General features: G+C 37.3%; 2 protein-coding genes across 4 annotated transcripts in view; both read left to right on the top strand.

The window, feature by feature from the left end:
- Positions 1 to 16,283, top strand: part of LOC143033019 (uncharacterized) — a 787,267-nt gene that overhangs the window by 554,362 nt on the left and 216,622 nt on the right. The gene's annotated exons all lie outside the window — the stretch shown is intronic.
- LOC143033074 (serine/threonine-protein kinase grp-like) lies at positions 12,822 to 15,170 on the top strand. Its single transcript, XM_076198273.1, has 3 exons — positions 12,822 to 12,851; positions 14,178 to 14,453; positions 14,673 to 15,170. The coding sequence occupies exons 1-3, from the start codon at positions 12,822 to 12,824 to the stop codon at positions 15,168 to 15,170; spliced, it is 804 nt and encodes a 267-aa protein (XP_076054388.1).

Genomic DNA, 16,283 nt, shown 5'->3' with positions numbered 1-16,283 from the left:
GTTCAAGGGTCATCCAGTCAATGTCAGTAAAGTTGAAATTACCCATTATCAATAAATCCCGGTTGCAGAAACTAGACCGTTATTGAAATAACAGTTTGTCGTCTGCTAATGATAATGTCCTTGGCCTATAAATTACACGTACATTCATTTGTTGTCGATTTGTTTGGGTAAACTCAACCCACAAACTATCATATGCATCCTGTTTCACTATCTCTAAAACACAAGCATGGACATTGTTTTTAACGTACAACAGAACACACCCACCTTTCTTGTGGTTGCTATCCTGATGAAAGTGTTTAAATCCCGCAATATTAAATTCAGCTTCTAACTCTGTACCGTTTAACCATGTCTCAGTTATTCCTATCATATCGAAATTTTCGCTTTTGACATACGCCTGTATTTCTTGAAATTTGTTCCTAATACTACGAGTATTAAAGTACCTGGTTTTAGGAAACTCGTGATTATTTCTTTTTGGCACATTTTGAGTTTCAATATCATATCTTACATTATAATTTTACCGCAAGTAACGACGCCTTAACCCGTCCAGCCATCCATTCGATATACGAGTATATCCTTTGCTACACAAGTATATCCTTTGCTATAAGAATATATCCTTGTCCTTTGGTACATATAAACAATATAAAATAAATGGCAGTCATTACAGCACCTTTCTTAAGTGTTTATCTAAACAAACCTTAAAGCTTCGAACTGAACGACATTACACTTGTGTGGCAAAGGACATACTCGTATAGCCAAGGATATGTTCTTATAGCGGAGGATATACTTGTGTTTGCTATTATTTGTTTTATTATTATTTGCTTGATTTTCATTTATTATTCGTTATTTGTCAATTGATTATTATTTACTATTTACCTGTTTTTTTTTTTATTATTTAACCATCCTTATGCATTTATTTTATTTATTATTATTTATATTATTTTCCTTTTATTTGTTTTCCTTTTATTTATTTTTCTTTTATTTATGTACCATTATTATAATTTTTCCGCATTCGACATAGTTATGGAACAAAAGGTCTCCTGTCAGCAAGATCCGCCTTCATAATCCATCGCTATACGAGTATATTCGTTGCCGTTTCCTTTGACCTATGCCCCTGTACTGTTAGGACAAGTAACAATTACTGCTGGGAATTGGAGAGAAGTGCGGGATTCGAACCCAGAACTAAGCGAATGCGAGGCCAGCATCCTTCCGATTACACCACCAGAGCACGAGAGAGAGAGAGTGCGCTTCAGCCCAAGCGCACCAAGTGACCACAAATCTACGAAATCCTCTTGACTCTTTGTGAAGATAGATCTTTCTTCTCCAGACTAGAGTCGTTGTGGGAATCTACTGCTTCAAGATGATCTTCCAGTTGTTTTTCGCCGTGTGTCGCTGTTTACAGGACCTAAAGAATTGCCGAAGAGGAAATACTTCGACTTCCAAGGAACCTGACTTCGGTGGAACCGAAAACGAAGAAATCTTTGCCTCGTCGCCCGCCACCCTGACCGACTACGAAAGCCTCCTGAAGAAGAACGAAGAAACGTGCAAACGCTACAAATTTGCATCAGGATGGACTAAGGTCAGGGTCCTTGGAGAAGGTGGGTTTGGCAAAGTATTTTTGCTAAGGAAAAAAAATACGAAGATTGCTCGAAAATGTGTCCTTTCCCAGCCTACGGAATATGGATTTTCATCGGAGGAAATCATCCACATCCAAATGAGCCATCCAAATGTGCTCAAACTGTATTGCTGGGAACAGAAGGCTAACATTGTGTGTTTCAACCTGGAATATTGCTCCAGAGGAGATATCGCGAGCCATCTGATTGACCTGTAGGAAAAAGATGCCAAATCCTACTTTAAGCAACTGTTGGATGGCGTTGCTTACATCCACGCAAGAGGCATCGTTCATAGAGATCTAAAGCCTGAAAACCTTCTTGTAACAAAAGATAAGGTTGTGAAGATCTCCGACTTTGGTCTTGCGGACTTTTTCATCGTCAACGGCAAAGAGATTCGCCTGACTGAGAAGGTGGGTACCGAATCGTACATGGCACCAGAAGTTCTGCAGTCCCACTGGAAGAGATACCAAGGCCCTCCTGTCGACCTTTGGGCTTGTGGCATCATCTTTTTCAAGTTGATGACCAAAAGAAAGCCTTGGTCAAGAGCTGACCTCGATGACAAGGAGTACAAAATGTGGGTTGAAGAGAGAAAAGGGCTATACAAGAAAGACGGCTGGAAGGAGCTAAACAAAGCCTTGAGGACACTTCTGAAGCTGTTGCTGGAACCGAACCCCACACAGAGGATTTGTGGCTGGAGAAGAGTCTGCCGACATTGAGCAGATCCCGTTCATAGACGCGTAACGCATTAAACCCTTCGTCACTGTTAATATTTGAAAGAGTCGTACAACTGACTTGAGCCTTTGGCTACCAGAGGCTTCCCTCAGCTGAATGAATATTACCATAAAGCTATAATTGCTTTAAGTTGTGCCCTGTGCCGAGGATGCCGGCTGGTCGACTGGGATGGAGCGTTGCTGCTTGCGGTGGAGGTCAGTGTGACGGTGGTTCGAACCCTACCAGCGAGGTGGATTGGACCGGGGTCGTGGTTGATTAGGTTCCGCGCTACAAAGTCCTTGGTAAGAGGCACCGTCTTAGCCCTCTGATAATTAAACCGAATCAGTCAATTATGTCCTCAATATGTGGTGTATTGAGGTGTCATTTATATTCATAATTTAGGAAAATATCATTAGTGTTAACACTAGAATCAGAAAGTGGGAGAGGTAGTAATAGTTTATATGTGGAAGAAGGGAGGAGAGCCGAGGGAAGAGGGAGAAGTAAGTGGATGTTAGGAGGTGGGAGGAGAAAGGACGGGGTAGGGTGGAGGGAGGAGAAAGGACGGAGGAGGGAGAAGAAAAAGGAAGGAGGAAGGAGGGTGAAGAAAGAGTAAGGGGGAAGACTTTTACAACAAGCTTTTGCCAAAACTGGAATTATTTGGGTATTATAATACTTCGTAAATTATTAAATGACTATGCTAAATGCATGTTAGTAAGCGTAGTCTTTAGTGGAGAGTGGTGTTATGGTAGATAGACATATGTTTTAGACATGAATAGATCTTAGTTTTAATCATTAATAGATCTGAGTTTTAGACATTAATAGATCTGAGTTTTAGATCCAAAGTGTATATGATACAGGATTGGGGTACTTGAGTGGTGTGCGGAGAAATCAGCAAGACAAAAAAAAATGTGGTTGGATAATAGCAACAAAGCTATTTCCGTGGGTCTAGAGACATAAAAAATGAAGAGAGATATTAATTTAAATAGAAAATGTAGGAACAAGTCTGGGAGTCTTAAATGTGCCAATTGATTTTGATAGGGAATAACCAACGATAGAAATGTCAAGAATGTAAGAATGAAGATCCAGTGAAGGGACGAATGAATCTTAAAGATTCAGTTCATTTTTTACCACAAAATTCAGATTTACAAGGATCATTATGGAAATCATTCATCACAATCAGCGACCGTTGTAGAATGGCACATGGATAAATTCGCCATACAATTATAAATATATAAAAAATACCAAAGAAGTGTTTTTCTACATATTCATTATAATTCATCGTTCGAAATTCTGCCTTAAGATATGGTATGTCACACGTCGAAATTTATGTTCATGATCAGGTTTAACGTCACAAACACCCCTTATCGGAGAGCTAGGACGGTACCCCTCACAGAGGGCTTTGTAGCGTGAAATTGAATGAACCATGCCCTTGGTTCAACCTCGCCGGTGACAGGGTTCGAACCGCCATTATAAAGGATTTGAAAGGTGAAGTATGCCGACAGGAGACCTTTTGGTCCATATGTACATCGGATGCGAAAAAAATCATAATAATAAATTAATATAAACTATAATAATGTAAATAAATTAAATACATAAATGTATATAGTTAAATAATAAACAAACAGGTAAATAGTAAATAATAATAAATTGACATATAACAAATAATAAATGAGAATCAAACAGACAAATAATAACAAAAAAATAATAATATGAAATAACATATAATCATTACAGCATCTTGCTTAGGTGTTTATCTAAATGATTCTTAAAGCTTCGAACTTAATTACATTGCACTCCCTGTGTAGGAAGCTTATTCCATTCATTAACTACACGGATGGTGAAGTTGTTTCTATCCACTTCCAAATAATAAATTAATAAATAAAAACTATAATAATGTAAATAAATGAAATAAATGTATATAGTTAAATAATAAACAGGTAAATAGTAAATAATAATAAATTGACATATAACAAATAATAAATGAGAATCAAACAGACAAATAAAAAAAAATATATATATATAAAATAACTTATAATCATTACAGCATCTTGCTTAGGTGTTTATCTAAATGATTCTTAAACCTTCGAACTTAATTACATTGCACTACCTGTGCAGGAAGTTTATTCCATTCATTAACTACACGGATGGCGAAGTTGTTTCTACCCACTTCCAAATTGAATCTATTTCCTGGCAGTTTGAGACCATTGTTTCTTGTCTGATTCTCATTCAATGTGAAAATTCTATCACTTTTGATGTTGTCAATTCCCTTTAGAATTTTAAAGACCTGTATCAAGTCACCTCTGAGTCTACGCTTTTTTAGGGAAAGCAGATTCATATATTTTAGTCGATTTTCGTATGATTTATTTTTGATATTTGGAATCAGTTTTGTGGTGAGTTGTTGTACTTTTTCCAGTCTGTCAATGTCTTTAATGAGATTCGGTGACCATACGGAAACAGCATATTCCAAATGTGGACGAACTAACGATTTATATAGCTTGTTAATGAGTGATGGACTTTTGAAATCAAATGATCGCTCAATCAGTCGTAGAATCTTATTTGCTTTCTCAGATGCTGAAATACACTGCTTGGATGATTTGAGATCGTTACTGATAATTACGCCGAGATCTTTTTCACTATTCACATTTGTTAACAAATTTCCAAATAACTTGTAATCGTACTGTTATTTTTACCTATGTGCATTACCTTGCATTTACATGTGTTAAATTTCATTAGCCACTTTTCAGACCATTGCTGTAATTGATCTAAATCTTCTTGAATATCTAATTGGTTGAAGTGATCATTCCGTACAGTTTTGTATCATCAGCAAATTTGGAAATAGTAGATATTAGTCCATGGTCTATATCATTTATATATACTATGAATAGAAGTTGCCCAAAAACGGAACCCTGAGGAACTCCACTTGTAAAAAATTTCAATCTAGAAGTTTTTCCATTTAAAACAAATCTGTTTTCGATCATTCAACCAATTACTAGTCCAACTTAATAGGCTACCACTTATTCCGTGTGAAACTAATTTATTGAGTAGTCTTTCTTGTGGGACGGTATCAAAAGCTTTTGCAAAACCTAGATATATTAAATGTATATTGTTTCTTTTGTCATAATTCGAGATATCTGTGTTGTAGAATTCGAGCAAGTTAGTCACGCAAGAACGTTTCCGTTTGAAACCGTGTTGGCTATCATGTTCGATAGCATCTCTGATAATAGTTTCCATTATTTTTCCTACGATTAAAATCAAACTTATAGGCCTATAGTTATTTGGTTTCTTTTTGTCACCTTTTTTGAATATGGGAGTAACGTTAGCTAGCTTCCATTCTGTTGGGACATCTCCGGATGTGATGGATTTCTTGAAAATAATTTCTAATGGAACAGCAATCTCATTTTTTATTTCCTTTAAGATTCTTGGATGCCAACCGTCAAGCCCTGGTGTCTTATTAACTTTGAGTTTCTCTATACACCTTTTAATTTTTTCTTTTGTTATATTTACCGTAGTAAGTAAGTTTACCCTACTTTTCACAGGTGTTTGGAGTTCACTTTATAGTGTTTCGTTTACGAATACCGAGCTAAAATAATTGTGTGAAATAGTATACATTCCTTCATTTGAATATTCAAGTTGACCGTCAGCAGATAATAGTGTACCAATGTGATTCCTAACATGTTTTTTATCTCTAATGTAACTATAGAATTCTTTGGGATTCTCTTTGGATTTATCAGCGATATTCATTTCGTATTGTCTTTTCGTTTCTTTTTTTTTATTGTCTTTTTAAAAAATCTCTGTATTGATACATAACTTTCATAGTCATTAGATGCACCCGAGCACTTATATTTCTTATAAGCCTGTCTCTTTTTAGCAATCCTTTTTTCAATTTCTTTGTCTAGCCACTTTGGGCGAGCCTGATTTGAGGAACGTCTGTCCTTAAAAGGAATGTAAGTATGAATCATCTTAATGAGCGTATTATGAAAAATTTCCCACATATGATCTACAGGTCTTTCGCTTAATTTTGCCTCCCAATCTGAAAGCTGAAGCTCCTGAACTGAGCTTTACTTAAATCGGGTATTTTAGAAACACAAGTATCTATTCTAAAAAAAATTGGTGTTTGAATCTAAGTTGTGATCGCTATTTGCAAGAGTTTCACCGACTTCTACATCAGTTACCATGTTTTCGCGGCTAGTGATCAATAGATCGAGTAAGTTTCCATATCTTGTGGGCTCTTTTACATGCTAAATTAAGTAATTGTCACCAAAAAAATCAAGCGACTACCTATATCCCATGTTCAAGGGTCATCCAATGTCTAAAATTGAAATCACCCATTATCAATAAATCCCGATTGCAGAAACTAGACCGTTCTTGAAATAACAGTTTGTCGTCTGCAAATGATAATGTTTTTGGCCTATATATTACACCTACATTAATTTTTTGTCCATTTGTTTGGGTTAACTCAACCCACTTTCTCTAAAACACAAGCATAGATACTGTTTTTAACGTACAACGGAACACCCCCACCTTTCTTGTGGTTTCTCTCCTGATGAAAGCGTTTAAATCCCGCAATATTAAATTCAGCTTCGAACTCTGTACTGTTTAACCATGTCTCAGTTTTTCCTATCATATCGATATTTTCGCTTTTGACATACGCCTGTATTTCTTGAAATTTGTTCCTAATATTACGAGCATTGAAGTACATAGTTTTAAGAAACTCGTGATTATTTCTTTTTTTTACACATTTTGAGTTTCAATATCATGTCTTATATTATAATTTTACCGCAAGTAACGACGCCTTAAACCGTCCAGCCAGCCATTCGATATACGAGTATATCCTTTGCTACACAAGTATATCCTTTGCTATAAGAATATATCCTTGTCCTTTGGTACACATAAACACTTGCTTATGTGTTTATCTAAAACCTTAAAGCTTCGAACTGAACTACATTGCACTTGTGTAGCAAAGGACATACTCATATAGCTAAGGACATGTTCTTATAGCGGAGGATATAATTGTGTTTGCTATTATTTGTTTTATTATTAGTTGCTTGATTTTAATTTATTATTCGTTATTTGTCAATTTATTGTTATTTATTATTTACCTATTTGTTTAGTATTTAACTATACCTATGCATTTATTTATTTTATCTCTTATTATTTTTATCATTTTTTTTATCGTTTTTATAATTTTTTCCGCATTCGCAATAGTTATGGAACAAAAGGTCTCCTGTCGGCATGCTCCGCCTTTGTAATCCGTTGTAATTCTTCGCTATACGAGTATATTCGTTGCCGTTTCCTTTGCCCTATTCCCCTGTACTGTTAGAACAAGTAAAAGTTACTGCTGGGAATCGGAGAGAAGTGCTTGATTCGAACCCATAACTAAGCGAATGCGAAGCAAGCATGCTTCTAATTACACCACCAGTGCACAAGAGAGAGAGAGTGCGCTTCAGCCCAAGCGCACCAAGTGACCACAAATCTACGAAATCCTTTTGACTCTTTGTGAAGATAGATCTTTCTCCTCCAGACTAGAGTCGTTGTGGGAATCTACTGCTTCAAGATGATCTTCCAGTTGTTTTTCGCCGTGTGTCGCTGTTTCCAGGACCTGAAGAATTGCCGAAGAGGAAATACTTCGACTTCCAGAGAACCTGACTTCGGTGGAACCGAAAACTTTGCCTCGTCGCCCGCCACCCTGACCGACTACGAAAGCCTCCTGAAGAAGAACGAAGAAACGTGCAAACGCTACAATTTTGCATCAGGATGGACTAAGGTCAGGGTCCTTGGAGAAGGTGGGTTTGGCATAGTATTTTTACTAAGAAAGAAAAAGACAAAGATTGCTCGAAAATGTGTCCTTTCCCAGCCTACGGAATATGGATTTTCATCGGAGGAAATCATCCACATCCAGATGAGCCATCCAAATGTGCTCAAACTGTATTGCTGGGAACAGAAGGCGAACATTGTGTGTTTCAACCTGGAATATTGTTCCAGAGGAGATATCGCGAGCCATCTGATTGACCTCGAGGAAAAAGATGCCAAATGTTATTTTAAGCAGCTGTTGGATGGCGTTGCTTAAATCCACGCAAGAGGCATCGTTCATAGAGATCTAAAGCCTGAAAACCTTCTTGTAACAAAAGATAAGGTTGTGAAGATCTCGGACTTTGGTCTTGCGGACTTTTTCATCGTCAACGGCAAAGAGATTCGCCTGACTGAGAAGGTGGGTACCGAATCGTACATGCCACCAGAAGTTCTGCAGTCCCACTGGAAGAGATACCAAGGCCCTCCTGTCGACCTTTGGGCTTGTGGCATCATCTTTTTCAAGTTGATGACCAAAAGAAAGCCTTGGTCAAGAGCTGACCTGGATGACAAGGAGTACAAAATGTGGGTTGAAAACAGAAAGGGGCTATACAAGAAAGACGGCTGGAAAGAGCTCAACAAAGCCTTGAGGACACTTCTGAAGCTGTTGCTGGAACCGAACCCCACGCAGAGGATTTGTGGCTGGAGAAGAGTCTGCCGATATTGAGCAGATCCCGTTCATAGACGAGTATCGCATTAAACCCTTCGTCACTGTTAATATTTGAAAGAGTCATACAATTGACTTGAGCCTTTGGCTACCAGAGGCTTCCCTCAGCTGAATGAATATTACCCTAAACCTATAATTGCATTAAGTTGTGCCCTGTGCCGAGGATGCCGGTTGGTCGACTGGGATGGAGCGTCGCTGCCTATGGCGGAGCTCAGGGTGGCCATGGTTCGAACCCTGCTTGCAAGGCGGGTTGGATCGGGGCCGCTGTACAAATCCTTGGTAAGGGGCGCCGCTTAAGCCTCTTGATAGTTAAACCGAATCAGTCAATTATGTCCTGAATATCTGGTGCATTGAGGTGTCATTTACGTTCATAATTTAAGAAAATATCATTAGTGTTACAACTAGAATCTGAAACTGGGAGAGGTAGTAATAGTTTACATGTGGGAGGAGGGAGGAGAGACAAGGGAAGAGGGAGAAGGAAGAAGACGAAAGGAGGAGGGAAGAGAAAGGACGGGCTAGAGAAAGAAAGAGAAAGGGGGAAGACTTTTACGACCTGCTTTACGAAAACTGGAAATATTTTGGTATTACAATACTTCATAAATTATTGAATGACTGCTAAATGTATGTAAGTAAGCGTAGTCTTGAGTGCAGAGTGGTGTTTTGATAGATAGACATATGTTTTAGACAGTAGATGTACTTTGCGTGAAGAGATCTGAATTTTATATCAATTTATTATTATTTACTATTGACCTGTTTGTTTATTATTTTAACTATACCTATGCATTTATTTATGTATTTCATTTTGTCATTTACATTATTATAGTTTTTATTTATAATTTTATTATTAATATGATTTTTTTTTTTTTTTTTTTTTTTTTTTTTTTTTTTTTTCATCCGACCTAGATATGGATCAAAAGGTCTCCTGTCGGCATGCTCCGCTTTTGTAATCCTTTGTGTACATGACACAGGATTGTGGTACTTGGGTGGTGTGCGGAGACATCAGCAAGAAAAAAAAATGGTGCTGGATGATTGCAATGAAGCCATTTCCATAGGTCTAGAGACATAAAAAATGAAGAGAGATATTAATTGAAATAGAAAATGTAGGAACAAGCCTGGGAGTCTTAAATGTACAAAATTATTTTGATAAGGAATATCCAACGATAGAAATGTCAAGAATGTAAGAATGAAGATACAGTGAAGGGACGAATGAATCTTAAAGATTCAGTTCATCTTTTACCACAAAATTCAGTAAACTTTACAATGATCATTATGGAAATCATTCATCATAATGAACGACCGTTATAGAATGGCACATGGATAAATTCGCTATGCAATTATAAATATATAAAAAAAAATACCAAAGAAGACTTTTTCTACGTATTCATTATAATTCATCGTTCGAAATTCTGTCTTAAGATATGCTATGTCACTCGTCAAAATTGATGTTCATGATAAGGTTTAAATCACCCCATATCGGAAGGCTAGGACGGTGCCCTTCACAGAGGACTCTGTAGCGCTGAATTTAATGAACCATGCCCTTGGTCCAACTTCGCCGGTGGCAGGGTTCGAACCTCCATTACAAAGGATTACTAAGGCGGAGAATGCCGACAGGAGTCCTTTTGGTCCATTTATTATTTAGTAATAAATTAAGAAATAAAAAATATGATAATGTAAATAACATATAAAATACATAAATAAATGTACAGGTATTGTTAATTGATAAACAAACAGGTAAATAGTAAATAATAATAAATGGACATATAACAAATAATAAATGAGAATCAAACAGACAAATAATAAAACAAAAACAAATCGTATAAAATAAATTATAATCATTACAGCATCTTGGTTAGGTGTTTATCTTAATGATTCTTAAAGCTTCGAACTGAACTACATTGCACTACCTGTGCAGAAAGTTTATTTCATTCATTAACTACACGGTTGGCGAAGTTGTTTCTACCCACTTCCAAATTGAATGTATTTGCGGACAGTTTGAGACCATTGTTTCTTGTCTGATTCTCATTCAATGTGAAAATTGTCACTTGTTGTTGTCAATTCCCTTTAGAATTGTAAAGAGCTTTATCAAGTCACCTGTGAGTCTACGCTTTTTTTTTTAGGAAAAACATTCATATGTGTTAGTCGATTTTCGTATGATTTATTTTTGATATTTGGAATCAGTTTTGGGGCTCGCCGTTGTACTTTTTCCAGTTTGTCAGTGTCTTTAATGAGATTCAGTGATCATACGGAAACAGCATATTCCAATTGTGTACAAACTAACAATTGATATAGCTTGTTAAAAGCGCAATCAGTCCTAGAATCTTATTTTCATTCTCTGAGGCGGAAATACACTGCATAGAGGATTTGAGATCATTACTGATAATTGCGCCGAGATCCTTTTCACTATCCACTTTTGCTAACGAATTTCCAAATAACCTGTACTTACTGTAATTTTTACCTTACATTTACTTGTGTTAAATTTCATTAGCCACTGTTCAGACCATTCCTGTAATTGATCTAAATCTTGTTGAATATCTAATTGGTTGAAGTAATCATTTGTCATTCCACACAGTTTTGTATCATCAGCAAATTTGGAAACAGTACATTTTAGTCCATGGTCTATGTCATTTATATATACTATGAATAGAAGTGGCCCAAGAACGGAACCCTGAGGAACTCCACCTGTAACATTTTTCCATCTAGAAGTTTTTCCATTTAAAGCAACTCTGTTTTCGATCATTCAACCAATTACTAGTCCAACTTAATAGGCTTCCACTTATTCCGTGTGAAGCTAATTTAGTAAGTAGTCTTTCGTGGGGGACGGCATCAAATACTTTTGCAAGGTCTATATATATTAAATGTATATTGATTCTTTTGTCATAATTCGAGATAACTGTGTTGTAGAATTCGAGTAAGTTAGTCATGGAAGAACGTTTCCGTCTGAAACCATGTTGGCTATCATTTATCAAACGGTTACTTGCTAAATGATGTTCGATAGCATCTCTGAAGATATTTTCCATTATTTCTCATACGATTGAAGTCAAACTTATAGGCCTATAGTTATTTGGTTTCTTTTTGTCACCTTTTTTGAATATGGGAGTAACATTAGCTAGGTTTTCATTCTGTTGGGACATCTCCGGATATGATGGATTTCTTGAAAATAATTTCTAATGGAACAACAATCTCATTTTTCATTTCCTTTAAGATTCTTGGATACCAACCGTCAGGCCCTGGTGTTTTATTAACTTTGAATTTCTCTATACACCTTTGAATTTTTTATTTTGTTATATTTACAGTGGTAAGTTTACTCTAGACTTTTCACAGGTTTCAGTTTGGAGTTCACTTTGAGGTGTTTCGTTTACGAAAACCGAGCTAAAATAATTGTTTAAAATATTACACATACCTTCATTTGAATATTCAAGTTGACCGTCAGCAGATAATAGTGGACCAATGTGATTCCTAATAACCTTTTTATCTCTAATGTCACTATAGAATTTTTTGGGGTTCTCTTTGGATTTATCAGCAATATTCATTTCGTAATGTCGTTTTCTTTTTTCTTTTTTCTTTCTTTTTTGTCGTTTTTAAATCTCTCTGTATTGATACATAACTTTCATAGTCATTAGATGCACCCGAGCACTTATATTTCTTATAAGCCTGTCTCTTTTTAGCAATACTTTTTTCAGTTTCTTTATCGAGCCACTTTGGGCGAGCCTGATTTGGGGAACGTCTGTCCTTAAAAGGGATGTAAGTATTAATCATCTCAGTGAGCGTATTTTGAAAAAAAATTCCCACATCTGATCTAGAGGTTTTTCGCTTAATTTTGCCTCCCAATCTGAAAGCTGAAGCTCCTGACGTAGTCCTATGAACTGAGCTTTACTGAAATCGGGTATTTTAGAAACACAAGTATCTATTTTAAAAAATTGTGGGTGTTTGAACCTAAGTTGTGATCGCTATTTGCAACAGTTTCACCGACTTCTACATGAGTTACCATGCTTTCGCGGCTAGTGATCAAAGATCGAGTACGTTTCCATATCTGGTGGGCTCTTTTACATGCTGAGTTAAGTAATTGTCACCAAGAAAATCAATCAAGCGACTACCTATGTGGCCATGTTCAAGGGTCATCCAATCACTGTCAGTCAAGTGGAAATTACCCATTATCAATAAATCCCGGTTGCAGAAACTAGACCGTTATTGAAATAACAGTTTGTCGTCTGCTAATGATAATGTCCTTGTCCTATAAATTACACGTACATTCATTTGTTGTTGATTTGTTTGGGTAAACTCAACCCACAAACTTTCATATGCATCCTGTTTCACTTTCTATAAATCAGGCATGGACATTGCTTTTAACGTACAACAGAACGCCCCCACCTTTCTTGTGGTTTCTATCCTAATGAAAGTGTTTAAATCCCGCAATATTAAAGTTAGCTTTAAACTCTCCACCGTTTAACCATGTCTCAGTTATTCCTATCGTGTCGATATTTTCGCTTTTGACATACGACTGGATTTCTTTAAATTTATTCCCAATACTACGAGCATTAAAATACCTGGTTTTCAGAAACTCGTGATTTTTTTTTCGCATTTTGAGTTTCAATATCATGTTTTACATTATAATTTTGCCGCAAGTAATGACGCCTTAACCTGTCCAGCAGAGCCATTCGATATACGAGTATATCCTTTGCTACCCAAGTATATCTTTCGCTCTAAGAATATATCCTTGTCCTTTGGTACACATAAACAATATAAAATAAATGGCAGTCATTGCAGCACCTTGCTTAAGTATTTACTTGTGTTTGCTATTATTTGTTTTGTTATTATTTGCTTAATTTTTATTTGTTATTCGTTATTTTTCAATTTATTATTGTTTACTATTTACCTGTTTGTTTATTATTCAACTATTCCTATGAACTTATCTATTTTATTTATTACTATTTATATTATTTTAATTTTATTTATTTTTTTTTTTTTTTTATCATTATCATAATTTTTTCCGCATTCGACATAGTTATGGAACAAAAGGTCTCCTGTCGGCATGCTACGCCTTTGTAATCCTTCGCTATACGAGTATATTTGTTGCCGTTTCCTTTGCCCTATGTCCCTATACTATTAGGACAAGTAACAGTTACTGCTGGGAATTAGAGAGAAGTACGGGATTCGAACCTATAAATAAGGGAATGCGAGGCCAGCATGCTTCTAATTACACCACCAGCGCACGAAAGAGAGAGAGAGAGAGAGAGAGAGAGAGAGAGAGAGCGAGCGAGTGCGCTTCAGCCCAATTGCACCAAGTGACCAGATATCTACGAAATCCTCTTGACTCTTTGTGAAGATAAATCTTTCTCCTCCAGACTAGAGTCGTGGTGGGAATCTACTGCTTCAAGATGATCTTCCAGTTGTTTTTCGCCGTGTGTCGCTGTTTCCAGGACCTGAAGAATTACCGAAGAGGAAATACTTCGACTTCCAGAGAACCTGACTTCGGTGGAACCGAAAACTTTGCCTCGTCCCCAGCCACCCTGACCGATTACGAAAGCCTCCTGAAGAAGAACGAAGAAACGTGCAAACGCTACAAATTTGCATCAGGATGGACTAAGGTCAGGGTCCTTGGAGAAGGCGGGTTTGGCAAAGTATTTTTACTGAGAAAGAAAAAGACAAAGATTGCTCGAAAATGTGTCCTTTCCCAGCCTACGGAATATGGATTTTCATCGGAAGAAATCATCCACATCCAAATGAGCCATCCAAATGTGCTCAAACTGTATTGCTGGGAACAGAAGGCTAACATTCTGTGTTTCAACCTGGAATATTGTTCCAGAGGAGATATCGCGAGCCATCTGATTAACCTGTAGGAAAAAGATGCCAAATGCTACTTTAAGCAACTGTTGGATGGCGTTACTTACATCCACGCAAGAGGCATCGTTCATAGAGATCTAAAGCCTGAAAACCTTCTTGTAACAAAAGATAAGGTTGTGAAGATCTCGGACTTTGGTCTTGCGGACTTTTTCATCGTCAACGGCAAAGAGATTCGCCTGACTGAGAAGGTGGGTACCGAATCGTACATGGCACCAGAAGTTATACAGTCCCACTGGAAGAGATACCAAGGCCCTCCTGTCGACCTTTGGGCTTGTGGCATCATCTTTTTGAAGTTGATGACCAAAAGAAAGCCTTGGTCAAGAGCTGACCTGGATGACAAGGAGTACAAAATGTGGGTTGAAAATAGAAAGGGGCTATACAAGAAAGACGGCTGGAAGGAGCTAAACAAAGCCTTGAGGACACTTCTGAAGCTGTTGCTGGAACCGAACCCCACGCAGAGGATTTGTGGCTGGAGAAGAGTGTGCCGACATTGAGCAGATCCCGTTGTTGGACGCGTATCGCATTAAACCCTTCGTCACTGTTAATATTTGAAAGAGTCGTACAATTGACTTGAGCCTTTGGCTACCAGAGGTTTCCCTCAGCTGAATGAATATTGCCATAAACCTATAATTGCATTAACTTGTGCCCTGTGCCGAGGATGCCGGCTGGCCGATTGGGATGGAGCGTTGATGCTTGCGGCGGAGGTCAATGTGGCGGTGGTTCGAACCCTGCCAGCGAGGTGGATTGGACCGGGGTCGTGGTTGATTAGGTTCCGCGCTACAAAGTCCTTGGTAAGAGGCACCGTCTTCGCCCTCTGATAATTAAACCGAATCAGTCAATTATGTCCTCAATATGTGGTGTATTGAGGTGTCATTTATATTCATAATTTAGGAAAATATCATTAGTGTTACCACTAGAATCAGAAACTGGGAGAGGTAGTAATAGTTTATATGTGGGAGAAGGGAGGAGAAACGAGAGAAGAGGGAGAAGGAAGAGGAAGGAAGAAGGAGGGAGGAGAAAGGACGGGGTAGGGAGGAGGGAGGAGAAAGGACGGAGGAGGGAGAAGAAAGAGTAAGGGGAAGACTTTTACAACAAGCTTTTGCCAAAACTGGAATTGTTTTGATATTATAATACTTCGTATATTATTGAATGACTATGCTAAATGCATGTAAGTAAGCGTAGTCTTTAGTGGAGAGTGGTGTTATGGTAGATAGACATATGTTTTAGACATGAATAGATCCGAGTTTTAGACATTAATAGATCTGAGTTTTAGATCCAAAGTGTATATGATACAGGATTGGGGTACATGAGTGGTGTGCGGAGAAATCAGCAAGACAAAAAAAAATGTGGTTGGATAATAGCAACAAAGCTATTTCCGTGGGTCTAGAGACATAAAAAATGAAGAGAGATATTAATTTAAATAGAAAATGTAGGAACAAGTCTGGGAGTCTTAAATGTGCCAATTGATTTTGATAGGGAATAACCAACGATAGAAATGTCAAGAATGTAAGAATGAAGATCCAGTGAAGGGACGAATGAATCTTAAAGATTCAGTTCATTTTTTACCACAAAATTCAGATTTACAAGGATCATTATGGAAATCATTC

This window comes from Oratosquilla oratoria, chromosome 15, assembly GCF_046742065.1.
Source record: "Oratosquilla oratoria isolate Oo_2021 chromosome 15, ASM4674206v1, whole genome shotgun sequence".
NCBI classification, from domain to species: Eukaryota; Metazoa; Arthropoda; class Malacostraca; order Stomatopoda; family Squillidae; genus Oratosquilla; species Oratosquilla oratoria.
The sequence above is the reverse complement of the archived record's forward strand: the minus strand, read 5'-3'. Positions and strand labels throughout refer to the sequence as shown.